The following is a 17,702-nucleotide window of genomic DNA, read 5'->3' as shown; positions in this document are numbered from 1 at the left end:
CCATTGTCTTTGCAAACTTCTTCTTCGAGAACAAAATCTAGAATCCCCTCACCAAAATTGTTTTGCTGCCGCTTTCAAATCATCTACATTCAAGTAATCAACTCCTTCTTTGACAAGAACATCCCAAACATGGTTTCTTAACCCAATGGGCCAACTTGGTAAATCCCAGTATCTAGCCTTCAATCCCCTTCTATGTGCTCCTCTAAGTTGCCCACGAATGATCTTCATTTGTTCAGGACTTAGTCTTCCTCTCCATATTGTACCCACTGCTTTCTTGAAAGAAACAGATGCGTAATATGAGTTTAGGGGATTGAAATCAGTATCTGGTGATACACCAGACATACCCTGTCCATTATTTGGTTTCTTATGAGGAATTGGCACAGGGTTTCTCGCTGGAATCGATACAGCTCGCTCCTCTGCACCTTCTCCGTCTTCATCTGATCCTTTTTCTGATGCACCATCTTCAAATTTAGACCAATCTTTCATTTCCTCAGTAGTATGTTGTGATTCCCACATTGTGTCAAGTGGTGCATCAAAAAATGCATCGCGATATGTTGAATTTTTGGTAAGGGTATCGAATGGTGTATTTCCCGTTCCAACAACCGTAATAGGTCGAGTATGTAAAGTATCATTCTCCATGTAAGAAAGCCATCCACGTTTTCTTAATGGTTCGAGTTGTTGAAGGACCCATTCCCATGTTTCTGCACCATCAGTCTTCACATCCACCAAAAGTGTTAGGGATTTCCCATCATCCGCATCGAAAACTCCATGATTTGTTCCATTGTAAAAATCAGTAGTTGGATTTTGTCGTTCGAGAATTTCGACAAGAGGATTGATGTAAAGAGATTGAAATGTTCGATTTCTTTGTAATGATGCAGTATTATGACCAACGTATAAATCATTATCGAAAAGCCAAACATCTGCTTCTACTCCTGTACATCCTGCTCTTAATGCATCGAATAATGGTACTCGTCTCCAATAATCATTGTGTGAATGACATGGAACAGGATTGATATCTCGTGTGAAGTCGGTTGGATACCAAGCCAAATCCTCTGTACCTGTTCCAGATTTCCCCCAATTTTTTAGAACATCATCTATATCGTGACCCCAAAACAAGGTTGCGGCCCCAAGTATAAGATTTGTGAAAAGAAGAATTGATCTAGGAGGTGTTAGTACTAAATTCCTAAGTATAGAGAATGTTTGAAAAACTCACAATATTCCTAGACCACTTATACCCCCAAAGACGAAATAATTGAACATTCCATTCTTTCTCGATTGCCGTCTAGTCGTTTTATGTAAACCCGTCAATAATCCATTCCCAACATCCAAAGTTGTATCTATATTGAAATCCTCAAATCCTTCAATTTCATCAAATGATGATTTCCTCCTACTCTTCAAAGTCATCTTATTCAACCAATATCTCGCCCTACTCGCCCTACTCGTCTGATTCGAATTCCTCGGTCTTGATATGAATTCATCTCGTAGAGTCGGTGTATCCGAAGATTCAAAAGAATCTGCTGATTTCCTGGATTTCTCCATTGTTGAACTAGAACGAGTTAAGGAACTAGATGAATGATTCGAAGCTTGAATATCGTCATCATGAGAATTCCGTATTGAACCATTTAACATTTCCGTCATTTCATCATATATCTCGGTAGCTCCTGTGCCATGACGGGATGATAAGTGGGACATGATTTTTCCCGTATTGATAGTCTTATCGAACAAAGTTGAGAGCCTTGGCAGGGCTTTCGCTCCAATATAAATAGAAGTGTTGGAACAATTCCAATTCGAATCAAAGATTTGCGTTTAATAACTGACTTCAACACGAAACCAGCTGTAGTTTGAGTCTGAACAGTTGCTTGGACGAAGTGTTGAAGGACAATTATGAGGTATTAAATACTTGAGACAGTTTTGCTATTTTGGTGTAGATTCAAAGCGCCCCCCAGACCCCAAGTTCCGTGCACTTGTTGTAGGGAAATGTCACTGCTGACAGATCAGACAGCAGAACGAACATGAAGGAGAACTCGTATATCGTAGTTAAGGTTGGAGTATTTCCGTATATGTAAAACAGGCTGTTGACATTAGGTCTGGTACGGTTGTTGGTCAGGGTAGGACAAGTAGGATTTTTAGGATGGGGATTTCGATGAGATTCAAGCTTTCTGATTGGGAAGTTCGTATAAGGCTGTACAAAGTACCCAGCTTGGCGTTGTGCTGTATTATTCAGGAGGAAGGGAAAGGATCATGGTGGTCCAGAAGAGAAGGCAAGAGTCATGTAGGGAATGAAGAATTTAATATAGGAAAATTAAAGATAGTTCTTATAGCACCCTTTCTTCAGTTGTGACTTGACAGAGAATCAAATGATTTCAGAAACGTGATCCGATCCTTTGAACATTTTGCATCTCAACATACATATATCCCCGGATATGATTCTGCTTTCGGTCATGTGTCCAAGCATTTCCTATCGATCAAGCACACCTTTCCACGTCTTCATCTCATATGCCGTTTCAATCTTACCCCATGGACCACACAAATGGATCTAGACCATCAGGATCAATTATCAGGGACCATCAAGGACAATCGTGCCGCTTTTGTTGGGCACGTGTTAAAAGCCACCATTAAGAATGCTTCAAGACGTCCAATGCAGAGTTTATTGCTTGGGAACGAACGAGACCATCGTTTTGTGATTTTCTCAAGGTTTAGGTTTGAGAGTGGAGGTGGCATGATGATTCTATATGGTAAAATGTCCTATAATTTCACTGCATGAGGTGATGGTAAAAATATCATAAAGGCATTGGCTTTTCAATTTATCGTGGATTTGTATTTGGTTTGACAATGTGATGTCTCGTATTTTGAATGGCTGTAGCATGGTGCACTCACTGCTGGTGGTGCGATGGTATGGATATCAATGATGCCAAGCTAAAGATCTCACCGCCCAAGACCTCGTGGCAGAAAAACTTAATTTCCATTATCTCTTTGCGCAAATCTAGATTACTGCTTGGAGATTTTAAATGACAACGACGATACTACATCATTTTCGAATCATTTAGAAAACATGCCGCATAAACATACACGTAAAGGAGGGGATGACAAATCTACGTATGAGTCTCCAAACAAAATGATGTTTCGCATGAAATTACTAACACAATATCAACAGTATCAACCTACCACCCACTACTATCGCAAAACCTTTACCTGTTTCTAAATCCAGCAATGCCAATGGAATCTTTACCAGCGAACTGAATTCTACGCGCAAAAACAAGAAGAGAAAGAGAAATCCCAACGCCGACGATGACACACCTAAAGCATTTGCGAGGCTTATGGCCTTTAAATCTGGACAGAAATTACCCAAAGGATTAGATGATGGATTGAAAAAACCAAAAGTCAAAAAGGCGAAGAATAACGACGATGATTCGGAAAAGAAGAATGTGCCAACACCAAAGAAAGAAGAGCCAGCCGTGGAAACTCCCAAAATAAGACCTGGAGAAAAGATGTCCGAGTTTTCAGCAAGAGTTGATGCGGCATTACCAGTTGGAGGATTGATTAATAAAAGTTCTAGAGGTGGTAAAGATCCATTGGGTCTCAAGCAGGGACGTACAAAGACGGAGAAGAAGATGCACCGAATGTATGATGAATGGAGGGAAGAAGAGAAAAAGATTCAAGAGAAACGACAAGAAGCAGCAGAATTGAGGGAGGAGGATGATATGGAGATGGATGGAGAGGGGCAAATGCAATGGAAATCCGACATAAACACAGATGGAAAGACAAGCAAGAATAAAAAGAAGAAGAAGAAGGTTTTGGGAGAAATTGATGATGGAAATGATGATCCTTGGGCAATAATTGCGAAGAATAGAGGTGAAGTGAAGGGTGGGTTGAATGATGTGGTACAGGCTCCGCCAACTTTCACCAAGGTACCAAAAGCCAAGTTTAAGGAGCTTCACGGAGCCAAGGTAGAAGTTTCAGATGTACCCAAAGCAGCTGGAAGTTTAAGGAGAAGAGAAGAATTGGGTGAAGAGAGGAAGAATATTGTTGAATCATATAGACAAATGATGAAGGATCATAAGGACAAAGTCAAGTCACAGTAATATACCTAGTACTTGATAGGAACAACTCCAATTTACCCTTAGATAATAAGAAGTACGAACCTTTGAATCATATCATGAAAAGATTTATTGTTAGTATTGAGTAACCCCGAATGCATTCATTTCATCAAATCAAGTAATTTTCCTCAGCCTTGCTCGTCATTATTATTAGTTTCCAGTCGTCCCAATCAACCTCTTCACTCGAGGTCACGGGCTCATAGCCTTATCAAAATTCACTTTAACCAATCGTTGATTTGCCTAGTTCATGCACCAAGGCTACCAAAAACCCCGCAATACCCGCTTAAAATTTTAAGCTTCAAAGCCTTCATCGCAGATTTATCAATTGTCTTTCAATTCACAGGTCGCAGAAATATAAACGTTGTATAGTTACATCTTCAACTTTTACAACCTCAATATTTGACAAATTTCTATTGCTTCTATCAATTGCATTCGCATTTAATCCATAAGACAATGCAAGTTGATAATTGTTCACAATGCCAAAAGGAAGAGAGGAAGTAATGGATTGGCTTTATCAATTCGTGAAGAACTTAGGAGAGCAGGGTGAGTCAAATTTTATATTCAAAATCATTTCAGCCTTGTCAAAACTTATTCCATCAATCCTTCTATTGGATATGGTGTGACTGGGATCATCGATATCCACGGTTTTCTTCAAGAGCAGACTTGTTTCAACAAAAATGTTACGATGGTGCAGTGGTCTGTAGTCGCATTTGAGAGAGCGGGGCACTCTTTTCCATCGTTTTTTGGAGTTCCTCGCGAATGTGATGGGATTGTCCATCACGTGTGATCGACCAAGGAGATCGCCCGCCCTTTTCAGTCACAGAGAGAGAGACTTCACGAGGTTGAGATCATTACTGATGGAGATTTTCTAGGAATCGCTATACAAAGTCTTTCTGAGAAATTTGATGAAGGTTTCAGGGAAGAAATTGTTGCGAATGAGCAAATCAAAGATGAGGTCTGGCAAGGTTTTATCAATCGGGATGATGTTAGGATAGAGGGTTCTGAGGAAGAGGTTGGTGTAATGAAGAGTCTGGAGTTGAGTGATACAGTCGCTCTAGGCTATGGAGTCAGAAAAGTTGTGGTCCGCGCAGAGTTGATTGATGTTGAAATGGTTGATACCACCTTGGAGGAACCTAGCGAGAAAGATTCGGAAAAGAGGATAGCGAGTAGCAACGAACGGCCTGCTGCCTCAATAGCCCCGATCGACCCTTCTATGCCAGTCATTCTAGATAGAACAACACCGATACAGCGAGCACGAAAGCCAATGGAGCAACTTACCACTGTCAGTAATGATTCATCAACAAAGGCAATTCCTAGCTCAGTCATTCCGGATGTGACAACTCCGATGCAACAATCACCAGAACCACAAGAACAATTGGATTCAACCCCGTCCGGATCCTTTACAAGGGCAGCAGCTTCCTCTGAGCCGAGGTCTGGTAATAAGAAGTCTTACAAGATTGCAGATGATCCACGAGGCACACAAGGTTCCCAGAGAAGATTGCAAAGTCTTTTAAATGCAGCACGCGCCGAAGCTGACGGGTTTCACACTCCCAAAATTGCCCCTCTTCCAAATAATAACGAATCGAAGGTTTTCGAGAGTAACGGACATCCTCCGACCAAAATTACCCATACCCCAACACCTGAGATTTATAATCCAGCAGAGACAAATGCAGATACCATCGTCGTAGGCTCTCGTATTGGACACCCAGATCTGTCAGAGCAAGTCTCAAATACAACCGCCACAACCAGTGATATGAAACGCGATGCAGTACACATAAGCATTCCAAAACATCCAATCAAAATACATTCATCAAGAACTGGCCAATCTGCACCTATGGTTGGATACCAATACCAATATCCACAATCGAGCAGCGCCAATAATAAAGGTGCCCAACAGACAACTCCAATTGAGGATGCTGCTGATGATATTGATTATTTCGCGCGGGAAGTAACTCGTCATGGACCTGTACCGGGACAACGGAAGCGTGGCCGTCCAAAAGGCACAGGTCGTCAAGTCACTCTTAGTAGTTCAGCAATGGAAGTGGGCTCTCTGAAGGATCTTGCATCTATGAGCTTCTCGTCACTCGCCGAATTGGAATCATTTCAAACTTCAAAACTTCCACCCAAAAAACGTGGCCGTCCTAAAGGATCTACTGTCAAACGCCAAGAACCTTCTGGTGAGTCTCGCCCAGAGATAACTTCTGAAGATACAGCCAATACAGGACTTCAAATTTCAGAATCGGGACTCCGCACATCTCGTAGACAACCAAAACCACGAAAGTTCTTTACTCCTACTCAAACAGCATCACCAGAGCCTGAGCCTGCAGTTGTCGAGAAATCTGGAAAATCTCAGGCTTCTCCTACCCCATCAAAACCTAAGCCCCACAGAAGGCATCGTGAACCTATTTTCACCTCATATGAAGATTTGTTAAGGGAAGAAGATGACAAGAAGCGCAAAGCTGGAATCGATGGTGTCTACATAAATCCTCTTGATTCTAAGGAAGGAAGATCGCTGGCTCGAAAAAAGACTTTTGTTGTATTAATCAAATCCGCAAAACTTCGTGACCCTGATTTGTTGGGGAATAGAAAGGGAACATGGATTGAGGTACTTGCTGAGAGAAGAAAAGCTCTGCAATCTATAGTTGAGTCGGAAGCTGCAAAGATTGCCGCTGCCACTGAAGAGGAAAAGTCTAAGAAGAGAAAGAGAGACGAGAAATCTGAAACAGGAAATTCAAAGCGCCCAAGGCCATCAGATACCGAACCCCAAAAATTATTGGAATTACTTGGTGCTGGAATTGAAAAATCTTTGGATGCGCCCATTCCTGGACCTGAAATTCTCTCAGAGGCGCCCAGTGCTGTAACGGCCAAGCCATCAGAAGCTCCCATTGTTGAGACTGGAAAGACTTCAGACATTGCAATACTTGAGCCTGCAAAGCCACTGGAAAGACCCAGTCTCAATTCCGTCTCTTTCCCATCAATTGAGGAACTGGCACTAGAGTTCGAAAAGTTCAAGGCTCTATCAGCTGCAAAGTCAACAACTTTCAACACTGTCCCCGACTCTTTCCCGTCAAATGAAGAATTGGCACTAGAATTTGAAAAATTCAATAATGGATTTTCTCACCAGGCTGACTCAATTGCGACTGAAGCTCGTTCAGCTGCTATGCAGCATTCACAACCCCCACAATGGAATGGACCATTAGAAACACATCAGACACACGCAAATATGAGAAATTCTCTACCTCCAGCATCGAACTCCAATTCTTGTGTTTCACCGTACAGAGAGCAGTCTGAATATGAACAAGTTGCTGGTCGCTATTATCAACAACCATACCGTGGCAAAGCACCAGATATACCTACACCATCTCCAGCTGACAGGTACAGGTCTCCGTATGAAGACAGCCGACAGACTACACCTTTATTCCTAGCCCCGAATCCTTGGCTTGCTAGAAATCCGACTCATATTAATACCCCGGATCATCGAAGTCCTTTGCGTCAAAGTCCTATTCAACAAAGTCAAGACCGCCAAGATCCAACGCAAGATTCATGGCCTGCAGGATTTTTACCCCCCTCACCCCCGAAGCCGCCTCAGACACGACCTAAGATTCAATGGCCGGCAGGCTTCCTAGCTCCGGATGCTCTGCCATTGGAAACCTCTCCGTTTAGTCCGACGAGTATAGACTCAATTCAGCAATCAAGTCCTGCTTCTGTATCTCATAGCTTGAATACATCTAAATCGTCTCATACATCGCAAGAGAATCTTACCAACACTCTAGCTCCAGATGATAGTCCCAAGTCAACAAATCATCCTTATATATTTCAGCCTCGGTCTGTTTCTCCCGTTCCATATGATTCTTCTTCATATTCTAGAACCGCCGTTTGTACAGAGATTAAACAACCACAGAGTTTTGTGGGAAGACAAAACAGTTTGGGAAAAATGCAAGTATCTTCGCCTCTAAGTCAGCAATTCGGTCCAATAGACTCTTCGTTATCTAAACAAGATGCGATACTCACCGACAGTCATGCACACCCAACCCAAACAGAAATGGAGAGAAAAGCTCGGACTCAGTCCCCAAAACCTTTACCACCCTGTTCACCCTCTACCAGCAATCATACACACTCATATAGACCCGAGATTGAACAGCAGGCTCAGGCTCAGGCATTATCTCAAGCACAAGTACAAGCGCCTGCTTCATCTGTTCAAGATTTCGTATTGATGCAGCCTCTGGAACAGTCTCAACCTGATCATGCACCTTATCAAACCCAGTCTTCCGAAACTGCAGAGCCTCAGTCCAAGGCCACTTCAGTGGAGCCCATTTCAGTTCAAAGACATAGATCACCGTCTATCCAGCCCAGTTCCGAACCAATTCCAGAATCAAAGCAACGAGAGAAATCGATTCCCAACATCAAACAGACCCCAAGCCCCCAAATCTCAGCGGTGATGAGTTCTACATTGCCAGAATCCTCAACCTCCGTCGCCGAGACAACCGTGACCATGCCACCGGCAGCCAACCCTGATGATCTTGAAGGATTCGAAAAGGCTGATGCTATTCCATTTGAATCAATCTTTGCTCGCATGTCTTCAATTTACAATTCTGTGATGGGAAATCTAATCTTATCTTCTGATAAAACAACATTGAAATTCTGGTCAATGACTGAAGGTATAACTGAGCCTATTTGGACAATGCAAGTTTTTAAAATGGCCGAAAATCCAATCGTGTCTATGCCGGGCTCGAATCCGATGGAGTTACGCTTGAAAGAGAAGATGGATGATGAATCCATTACTGCTCATCGATTCTTGATTGCTCGCACCAAGCAAGCTCACAAGTCTGCAAATGAGATGAGAGCAAATTTGGTTACTGCTCGAATTTTTGTACAAATGGCCAATCCTCAGATAATCCAGGCAGAAGATCCAGAAGTGATTGCTCTTAAGCCCTGGAAATGTGAAAAATGTGGTTCTAGGTTCAAGAACAAAGAAGGTATCAAGTATCATCTTTCTAAATCACAAACGACTTGCAATCCAAATTGGAAGGCTCCGTCTATCAAGCCACGCCAACACGGCAAACCACGAAAGGAGACACCGAAAAAGGAGAAAGTGACAAAAGCAGGAAGTAAATCTGTGGCTTCACTAGAGAAAGAAGTTCAACCTGAACCGTCAGATAAATCTGAGTCCGAGTCCGAACACGGCGACTCGGATGACTCCGTTTTTGAATGGGCTGCTAAAGTCGCTGGGCTGAAGAAATCTCCAATCAAAAGTAGAGGAGATCGAGGAGATCCGGTCATTGGTAGAAATGGAAAGGTTTACAAATCTTTGGGAGGGGAACGACTAGCACTTTTGAAAATTGCTGAAATCGTCAAGCAGAGACCATTGCTCGTTGAAGAACTCGCAAAATTTCCCTCATTACCTCAAACTCCAGAAAAATCACTGCCGAAATTAGTATCACCATTGTCGAAAGAAAAGGTTGTTAAAGATATGATTCTTTGTCTTCTTCAGGCCAACAAGAATGCTTTACCGGGAGAGCGTGGCCTTTGGTTCGCATTTGTCGCGTGTTGGCTCAAGTATTATCATAACTCTAGAGTGCTCCCGGAACACAAGTTATTTGTAAGAGCTCTTGATGAGTTACTTGAGGACGGAACACTTTCAAAGATCACTTTTGACTTTGCTGGTGCTAGGAGCAGAACTATAACTAGGAGCATTTTGTTTGATCCAAAAGCGGTTGCTCCATCATCAGCTGAAATTACCAAGATGCAAGATGATACAAAAGCAAATCATCCTGATTTTTACATTCCAGTCGGATTTTCTCCACCAAGTGTCATTTTGGAGATTCTGAATTCTGTCGGAAAGCTTCCCCCTTTGGCCCCGAAGATTTCAGAAACGCAACTTAATGATGTACTGGGATCCGATGAGGAGTTAGGCCGGGGTGATTCTTCAGATGATGAGTTCAAACCTGAGGTTCACGCATTGGATGCTGTAGATGACCTTGAAGATGATCCAATGGATCTTGATGTAGATTCGGACGGTGGTGGAAGCGAGTTTTCACCCTTCTCAGGATCTACCCCCACGCGAGAGTTGCAATTTCATCCATTTTATCAACAGGTTCCAGCAAATATTGATAATAGTCAATCAATGAAACCTCGCACGAGACGTCCTACTCACACTTCCAATTTCGAAGAACCAAGAAGAACGAAGCGTACAACTGCTTCACAAGAACATATATGGTCGCCACAATCAACGATGTTACAAAATTCGGCGAATAGCGCATGGAATACACCCGCCAAACCAAAAAGAACTTATAAGTTGAGAGAGCGTCTTCCGGAGCCAACTACATACATACAAAGTGATTCTGGCTCTTGGTCTGTTAGACCTTTTGGACATGGTGTAAATCCCATATTTGCTAGACCAAATAAGATTACTGTGGGAAATCCTCAAGGCGAACATTATCTTCAGCAGCGGGAAGATAGTCATCGACCAGTCATTCATCCTAACAAACTAATCATACGTCCTTCTGTTCCATCAAAGTTCCTTCTCAACAAGAATCTTCGGGGAGATCTTGTTGATCGACCGGATGGTCAAGTAGAGATCTCGAAGACTACTGGACAGCCAAAACGAAATTATACATATCATACCAGATCACAAAAAAATCATGATATATCAAGACATACTGGACTTGCAAAGCGAGCTTATAGATCATTAACCCCAGATCCTATGGACTTGACGGAGGCTAGTATTAATGGCTTGACCGAACTCGATATTTTGAATCATTATGAGGCTAAACCGCTAGAAAAGGAGATCGGTTGCCAAAACAATCCTGGTTTAGATAGTATACCATCTACTCCTGCGACACCAGGTCTATCCCATTTGTTCTTTGATGAATCTGCTGGACTATGGAATCTTGCACATCCATTCGTAGCTTGTACCGATGCTGAAAAGCTAAAGTTGCAATGGCTTGATCGTACTGCATTTACATTGGAAACCATACCATACTCAGCTCTCGAAGACAATAATGATCTACCACCAGAGCAAGAAACTATTCTTGGGGCCAAACGCAAGAGACAACAGAAAAAAGAGCCACATGTAGGTGTACGCAAAGGTCTAAAGAACAAATGGGTAATGCCTAGACGTCTCACATCAGCGCCGGATGATCTTCTTGGTGTCCACAGAGATGTTCGATACGCGGCAGAATTACTCGGTACTCAGATGGTCAATTATGATATGAACATCCGCAGAAAGAGACAAAGATTCAAGGAGCAAGGTTTAGCTGTTGACGAAGAAGCGAGGTTAACCATGGGTATTGTTATCATTCGAGCAATGCTTGGAGGATTAGAAATGAATATTGATTGGGTTATTCTTGGAACAGTCTTCAAAGATTATTCCTTAAATTTCCTGAGGAAATGGTGGCAGGTTGTTTGGGCTAAGAAAAAGCCAATGGTCGATAAATTGACAAAAGATTTTCAGGAGGCTTTCATTAAGGGATATCGAAAAGGTCAAGTTCAATCAATCGATTATGATCATATTGTCGACTATGATTTCAACACTTTAATCGATTGGGCCATGTCAAAGATCAATACTCCCACACAAGAAGAAAAAGTCTTTGACCTCCCAAACTCAATCCCAGAACTAAAAAAAAAATATGCACTTGTCCCCGAAACCCGAAGTAACTACTGGTCTGAGCAGTATTATTACACTCTTGCTGCCGTTTATCAAAGGATGAATCTTGTCAATTCTGTACCTTTTTCAAATCCATTGAAACCAGATGCTCTCAATTACGAGATTACCGACTATGCACTTGCAAAATCTTGGTGTAGGGCTGCAGCCGTTACACCAGATCATCTATGGGATAGCAAAGCAGCGAACAAATTGCTCAATCGTCTTCCAAGTGCTATCATCATTGAAGCGAGAGAGGATTTGTTGAAGAACAAGATCATTACCAAAAATAAACGCCTTCGTACCAATGGTCGAGTTTACAATCTTCCAGATGCTTTCAATGCTGTTTTCGTTCGTACCGGAAAGATCATTTTCGAGAAACAATACCGAGAGGCTTACTTATTCAAGTGTGAGTTGGATCAAAAGTTTCGAAATGGGGAGACTATTGTGAACATACCTTGGGGTGTGAATGAAGGTGCCGTGTTGGCTATCACGAATTTACAAGCTAATGGATGCATTCACATCCAAAAAAGCAACATCAGAGCAAACAAATTCGGTCTCACCGAGGGCGGGTACGAAACAAGACTTATTGATAAAGCAAAATATCGTTTTCAAATGGATATTGCGCCCACTTCAAGTTATGTTTACAACCACGCAATACCTAACCTTGACGCCATGGTTTCGGAACCTCCGTTTGTTGGGCCAAGAGGCGCACTTCCGGTTTGGAGAAGTATAATAGGAGAAGTAATTGAGGCAATGTGGAGAAAAGTACTCCTAGGAGTTACAGGTGCGTTCGTTCTGCGAAGTAGTATCGATATCGAGGGATTAGAAAGAGTATTCGCACCTAGTCTTGACGCATGGGAAATCAAACAATTAATCGATTGGGGAGTTGAAAAAGGTGTTTGGCAAAAATGCGATTATGAAGGGTTGGGGGCGACTGCTAGAGATGCACAAGATATGGAGGGGTGGGAGGTAGGTGATTGGTGGTGGATGATTGTGGGGAAATATTTGGTGGAGAGTGATCAGTGATGGAGCTGAAGTAGTATATTTTGAGATCATTTGGAGTTTTGATGGAGTTTTGGGTTGGGGTACAGGTCGCGAAAGGAAAAATAAGATGACGCACTATACTGTATTTATTGGGGAGGGGTGGGATGAAAGAGCAGGTATAATTTTACTGCTGGTGCATAGTAGTTCGAAAGCACACAGTTCGTGCTAGATCAGCTTCGTTATTACTCAACGAAATTTAATTAGATAAACAATCAGTTTGTCCCAAAGTATTTTGGTAGTTACCATTGAGTGTGCCCAAGTCTAGAGTCGATGACTTTCCGCTTCCATTTGAAACAGAGACAAATCTATCTCATGTTCAAGGTTGACAATATGCTGTCATTCTCCATATATGACCTTCGTTAAGACCATATCACCCTGAACACATTCCATCCAACCGCTCTTACAATTGTTCGCAGAAGCAAGTGTTTGAATACTTTCGTAACATCTAACAGGTGCCGTTGCGCCTCGTAATAAAGAGGTTGTGGATAAGAGAGCCAAGGCTGCCGTTGATGGTGATGGGGTAATGGGGAAAAAAGAGTGAAGGCTTTTGTTGATCATTTTGCAGGGTGACGGACTGAGTTTGGATTGGTAGGATTGGTGAGATAAGTGGACGATTTGACTGGTTAGAGTGACGAGTATCCATTTGTAGATGTACATCTTGGATGGATGGATGGATGGATGGATGGATGTAAATAAGCCCAGGAGTAGTAGTGTAGTGTAGTGTAGTGTAGTGGAGTGGATTTGAAGTCTATGACTCTTGTTGTTAAAAGAAGCGCTTGGGTTTGGTGAGAAACTGGAAACTTTGAATCACTTCTCTTGCATTGTAGATTGGGGCTTGGGAAGCTTTGATATGTATTCAGATTTTAAAGGACCTGGTGAATCGGTGAAATTGAATTTAGCCATCAAGATATGTCGTCGTGGGTTATGCAACCGAGAAGCCTAGAGGCCCTGTAACGCAACACTGAACTCACGGCTAATAAAGCCCGAAATATTTGAAAAAGTTTGGATGGTATTAATCACGTGAAGGTTAGGATGGAGACGGAACTAGTGGCTTGGCGAATACCATGGCTGTCCTCGAGCCATCTTCATTTCATTAGAACTTATCACTTTCAAGCCCTCACACTCAAAGGTTCCCGATTCTCATCATTGTCTTTTTATTGTTAACTGCCTCGTATGTTGGTGAAGAATATGTCAATTACAAGCACCCTTTTTCGTTTATCAATTAGTCATATGCAAACTCCGTTGAAACGACTTGTACTTCATCGATATCGTCCTCCTCAAGTTGCAAAGCCTTCTTTTCCTCCGATTGTACTTCTGGTTGTACTTCATTAATATCGTCCTCAAGTACCAAAGAATTCTTTTCCTCCGATTGTACTTCCAATTGTACTTCCAATTGTACCTCCGGATCATTCGACTTACCTTGTTGTTGCAACCTGCGGACAAGGCTACGAAGCCACAACAAAGAGCCACCGGTAATATAGCCGCCTTCATTCCCAAGACTCGAGCCATCTTCTTGCACCTTTTTTACTGTAGAATCCCAATCAATCAACTCGTCCGCGCTCTCATTCTCCCGCGTGAGTGGCTGATCACTCTCCATGTCATTGGTTTCATTGATTGAAACCTCGACGCTTTTCTCAACTTTTATCTCAGCAGTCATATCGTCGTGAACGTCGGTATTCTCATCCATGATTCTATTATCCTCGACTTTGTGCTCTAGGGAATAATCTTTATTCTTGACTTCGATTATGCTCTCTTCTTTTGCCATATCAGTGTCGTTGACATCTTCCCCCTTAGCTTCCTGTGCTTCATGATATGCAATATCATCGACGTCTATGGCCTTTTCAATTTCTGCTTGTGGAGTCTCGTCTATCGTGACTTCAACACATGCGAAACCTACGCAAAGCTTCTTGATAATATCCGCAATGCTTTCGTTGTTCGCTGCTTCCGCGGTTTTATGGGTGGTGACTGCAGTCCAAGCGGTATATTCTTCACACATTTGCCTGATGATGTCCTTGATTTCGCTCGTTGCTTCATCTGTTTCTGTATCTTCAACGCTTTCGTTTTCGTCTGTTTTTTCTCGAATGCAGCCACCTTCTGTGGCTTTCCCACCATCATTATTGTCCACTTTTACACCTCCTTCGTCATCAACATCATGACTTTTATAGTTTTCTTTTTCATTTGCTTGGTCGTTATCATCATCGTCAACCCCAATACTACCATCATTTAAGCTAATCTCACTACCATCATGTTTGCCTAACTCGGTACTCTCATCCTCAGCATCATTGATACTCTTGGGTTCTTCCTCAATAAAGTTTTCGGGAGTTTTCACTTCAGAACTCTTGTCTTCATCTGCATCTTTGTCTCCAACCTTTTCGTCCTCGGCGGGCACCAAAAATAATTGGCTCTCGCGTCTTTCAGGTATCAGTTTGGGGCTTTCGAATAAAAGGTTTGAGGTGTCGCAACTCTTTGGAACCATCCAGCGGCCTAGAGATTGAATCTTCAAAGTTTCCGGGATTCCGTCGCATGTGGAAGATTCAGTAGTACTTGAACCTTCAGATTGGCTTTGATTTTTTGCCTACACAAATCAAGAGCCGCTTCTTCTTTGGTATCAAGAGCTTTTGAATCTATTTCGATTAGATCGTCAAGTCCTATGATTGTCGGCGAAGTAGATCGATATGTAGAATCTCCAGACCTAACCATACCCTCTTCGCGAAGCTCAATTTTCTCGCAAGGGTATTCACCTTCTGAGGTCGTTAATTCCTCGCCTTCCGATGTTGTTGAAGCGGAGTCAATTTCTTCGCCGCTAGTCCTATTTCCTATAGGCAAAAGGTTGGTATCGTCCGTTTCGATTAATGTGATGAGGCACGTGACTGATTCTGGCGATCCTGGTTCTTCTCTTTCTTCGAAATCGATGCTGCTGGGTATCTCACTAACTGGATGCGATCGAGATTTTGTTGTTTGAGAAATGTCTTCCTCTCGATTATTCACACTTTCCAAGACTTTCGCGAAGTTCAAATCAAGATCGTTCTTTTCGACATCACTCTGCTCAACATGCTCTTCTCGCCATCGATCTCGACATCACTCTCTTCGACAACAATTTCCTCGCCATCGTTTTCCTCGATATCGATCTTAACATCACTCTCTTCAACATCTTCCTCCTCACATATACCTTTTTCAATGGCAACGTTTGAAACAGGAATCGCCGCTGATTGTGGCTCCACATGATCGCCCGTGCTAGACGCAAAAATTCCAATCCTTTTATTATGATTCTTACTGGTGTGTTCTTTCAGAGCAGCTATCGTTGGCCAAATCTTTCAACATACCTTACATCGCCTACAAGTCTCTTGAAAGAATATTAGTACAATCTTTGAATCAATCATCTTAACTTGCCATTTCTCTGGTGCGCACTCAAACCTTGGTTTTTTTCAAAGCTCCTCTTGCATATCTTGCACATATGCTCTGATGATATAATATTGGAGAGTTGTAAAGGGAGCTGTGTAATTTTTTTCATCGGCTTTGATATCTTGTCAATTGTGATACCGTTGTTATGGGCCACCTCAAAGGTGCTAGGCTCTTCTGGTTGAAGGCGTCCTGCTCTAGGTTTTGACTATCAGTGCGAGATCCCCTAGAAAGTCTACTTAAATCTGTACTATGCGATAACACAATTTCGGGATTATGTGCTCGATTAATACTGAGATATAGGCTCTTTCGGTAGTCGCAGATCCAGTCGTCAGTTACAGAGGATAAAAAATTCGTGTTTGGACTAGTGCCGTAACCCTTTCATCCTGGGATACCAATGATTTTGATTTGTATGCGCCAATAGAGAAACGCAGCCAACACCCCTCCAGGAACTTCCGATCCATCATATAGCTTGTTGGTGCATGTCTCACTAAATTAAAAGACGAAGATTATCTGCTTCACATATGGCCCACTGGCGAATCCTTGGAATCAATTGCCAATCGTTTCATTGCGAATCTTGAGAATGACTATAAGAGACGCAAAGATGTAACCTCTCTTTTCGGACTAAAAACTCGTCTCCATCTTCCTGGACTTAAGGCAAATGCAGAGAAAAAATTCGATGATGGTCATATCGTTATCATAAAGTCTGTGTTCTACCCCGCATCAACCTTTTTACAGGAATAAAAACCTGCTGACGTAGCTTCGGTTGCGGAAATAGACAAGATTGGAAAGAAGTATTTAATCCTCTTCTGGAGCGGGTAAAGAAGCTATTACATACCCAGTTATTTGCTGCACTTGAAAAAGGCTTGAAAGTCAAGGTAATTATTGAAAGAATTTCGTAATTCTGCAAAATAAACTAACAGATTTTCTAGAAAGTGTTCCTACTTGGAGGATTTGGAGCGTCTCCATCCCTGAGGTCTTATCTTCGGAACTATTTAAGAGAGATGTCAAATAAACCTGAGGTTGGTTATGATATTGAACTAATGACAGGGAACGATGCCTCTAGATATTCGTAAGTTCGATAGTATCCTTTAAATGTTTATAGTTAGTGATTGACTCAAATGATGGATGGAGTCACAGCAGTATCTTGTGGTGCCGTCCTAGCTTCCTTGAACAAGAATAACGGTCCGGCGCGAAAGGCTCAATCTAGTTACGATTTCTTCGTAGGGAGCCATACGAAAAGAACCCCCGGCTGGGCTATCCTGGGCACGCTGAATCTACCTTCATTCGAGATCGCGAGATATGTCCCATTGATGGAGATGAATATGTTCATGTCATCAATTATTTTGTAATCAAGGTTGACCTTACTTATGAAGTCCATTAATATGAATATTCGACGCCGGTCAATACTAACGCTTCAACAGGGGAAACTTGTCCCACCAAAACATAAATTTTCATCTATTATACCAATAAGTTGGAAGACTAATTCATATCATTCCATTCTTCTGATGAAGTTT

At 42.2% G+C, this 17,702-nt stretch overlaps 4 protein-coding genes across 4 annotated transcripts; 2 read left to right on the top strand and 2 right to left on the bottom strand.

The window, feature by feature from the left end:
- Positions 1-48: 48 nt before the first annotated feature.
- Positions 49-1,692, bottom strand: EAF01_003017 (uncharacterized protein; the record flags this gene model as incomplete). Its single annotated transcript, XM_038911271.1, has 2 exons — positions 49-1,159; positions 1,214-1,692. The coding sequence occupies 2 exons, from the start codon at positions 1,690-1,692 to the stop codon at positions 49-51; spliced, it is 1,590 nt and encodes a 529-aa protein (XP_038772506.1).
- A 1,179-nt stretch (positions 1,693-2,871) lies between these two features.
- EAF01_003016 (uncharacterized protein) lies at positions 2,872-4,152 on the top strand. The gene is made up of 2 exons (XM_038911270.1): positions 2,872-3,096; positions 3,155-4,152. Exons 1-2 carry the CDS (start codon positions 3,053-3,055, stop codon positions 4,080-4,082), a joined length of 972 nt encoding a protein of 323 aa, XP_038772505.1. The 5' UTR covers positions 2,872-3,052; the 3' UTR covers positions 4,083-4,152.
- Positions 4,153-4,573: 421 nt separating this feature from the next.
- EAF01_003015 (uncharacterized protein) lies at positions 4,574-12,768 on the top strand (the record flags this gene model as incomplete). The annotated part of the gene is made up of 2 exons (XM_038911269.1): positions 4,574-4,640; positions 4,970-12,768. The coding sequence occupies 2 exons, from the start codon at positions 4,574-4,576 to the stop codon at positions 12,766-12,768; spliced, it is 7,866 nt and encodes a 2,621-aa protein (XP_038772504.1).
- A 1,240-nt stretch (positions 12,769-14,008) lies between these two features.
- On the bottom strand, positions 14,009-16,107 carry EAF01_003014 (uncharacterized protein; the record flags this gene model as incomplete). The annotated part of the gene is given in 4 exon segments (XM_038911268.1): positions 14,009-15,347; positions 15,368-15,813; positions 15,828-16,041; positions 16,061-16,107. 4 exon segments carry the CDS (start codon positions 16,105-16,107, stop codon positions 14,009-14,011), a joined length of 2,046 nt encoding a protein of 681 aa, XP_038772503.1.
- Between the last annotated feature and the right edge of the window lie 1,595 nt (positions 16,108-17,702).

Source organism: Botrytis porri, assembly GCF_014898465.1.
Source record: "Botrytis porri strain MUCL 3234 chromosome Unknown BPOR_004, whole genome shotgun sequence".
Taxonomy (NCBI): domain Eukaryota; kingdom Fungi; phylum Ascomycota; class Leotiomycetes; order Helotiales; family Sclerotiniaceae; genus Botrytis; species Botrytis porri.
The sequence above is the reverse complement of the archived record's forward strand: the minus strand, read 5'-3'. Positions and strand labels throughout refer to the sequence as shown.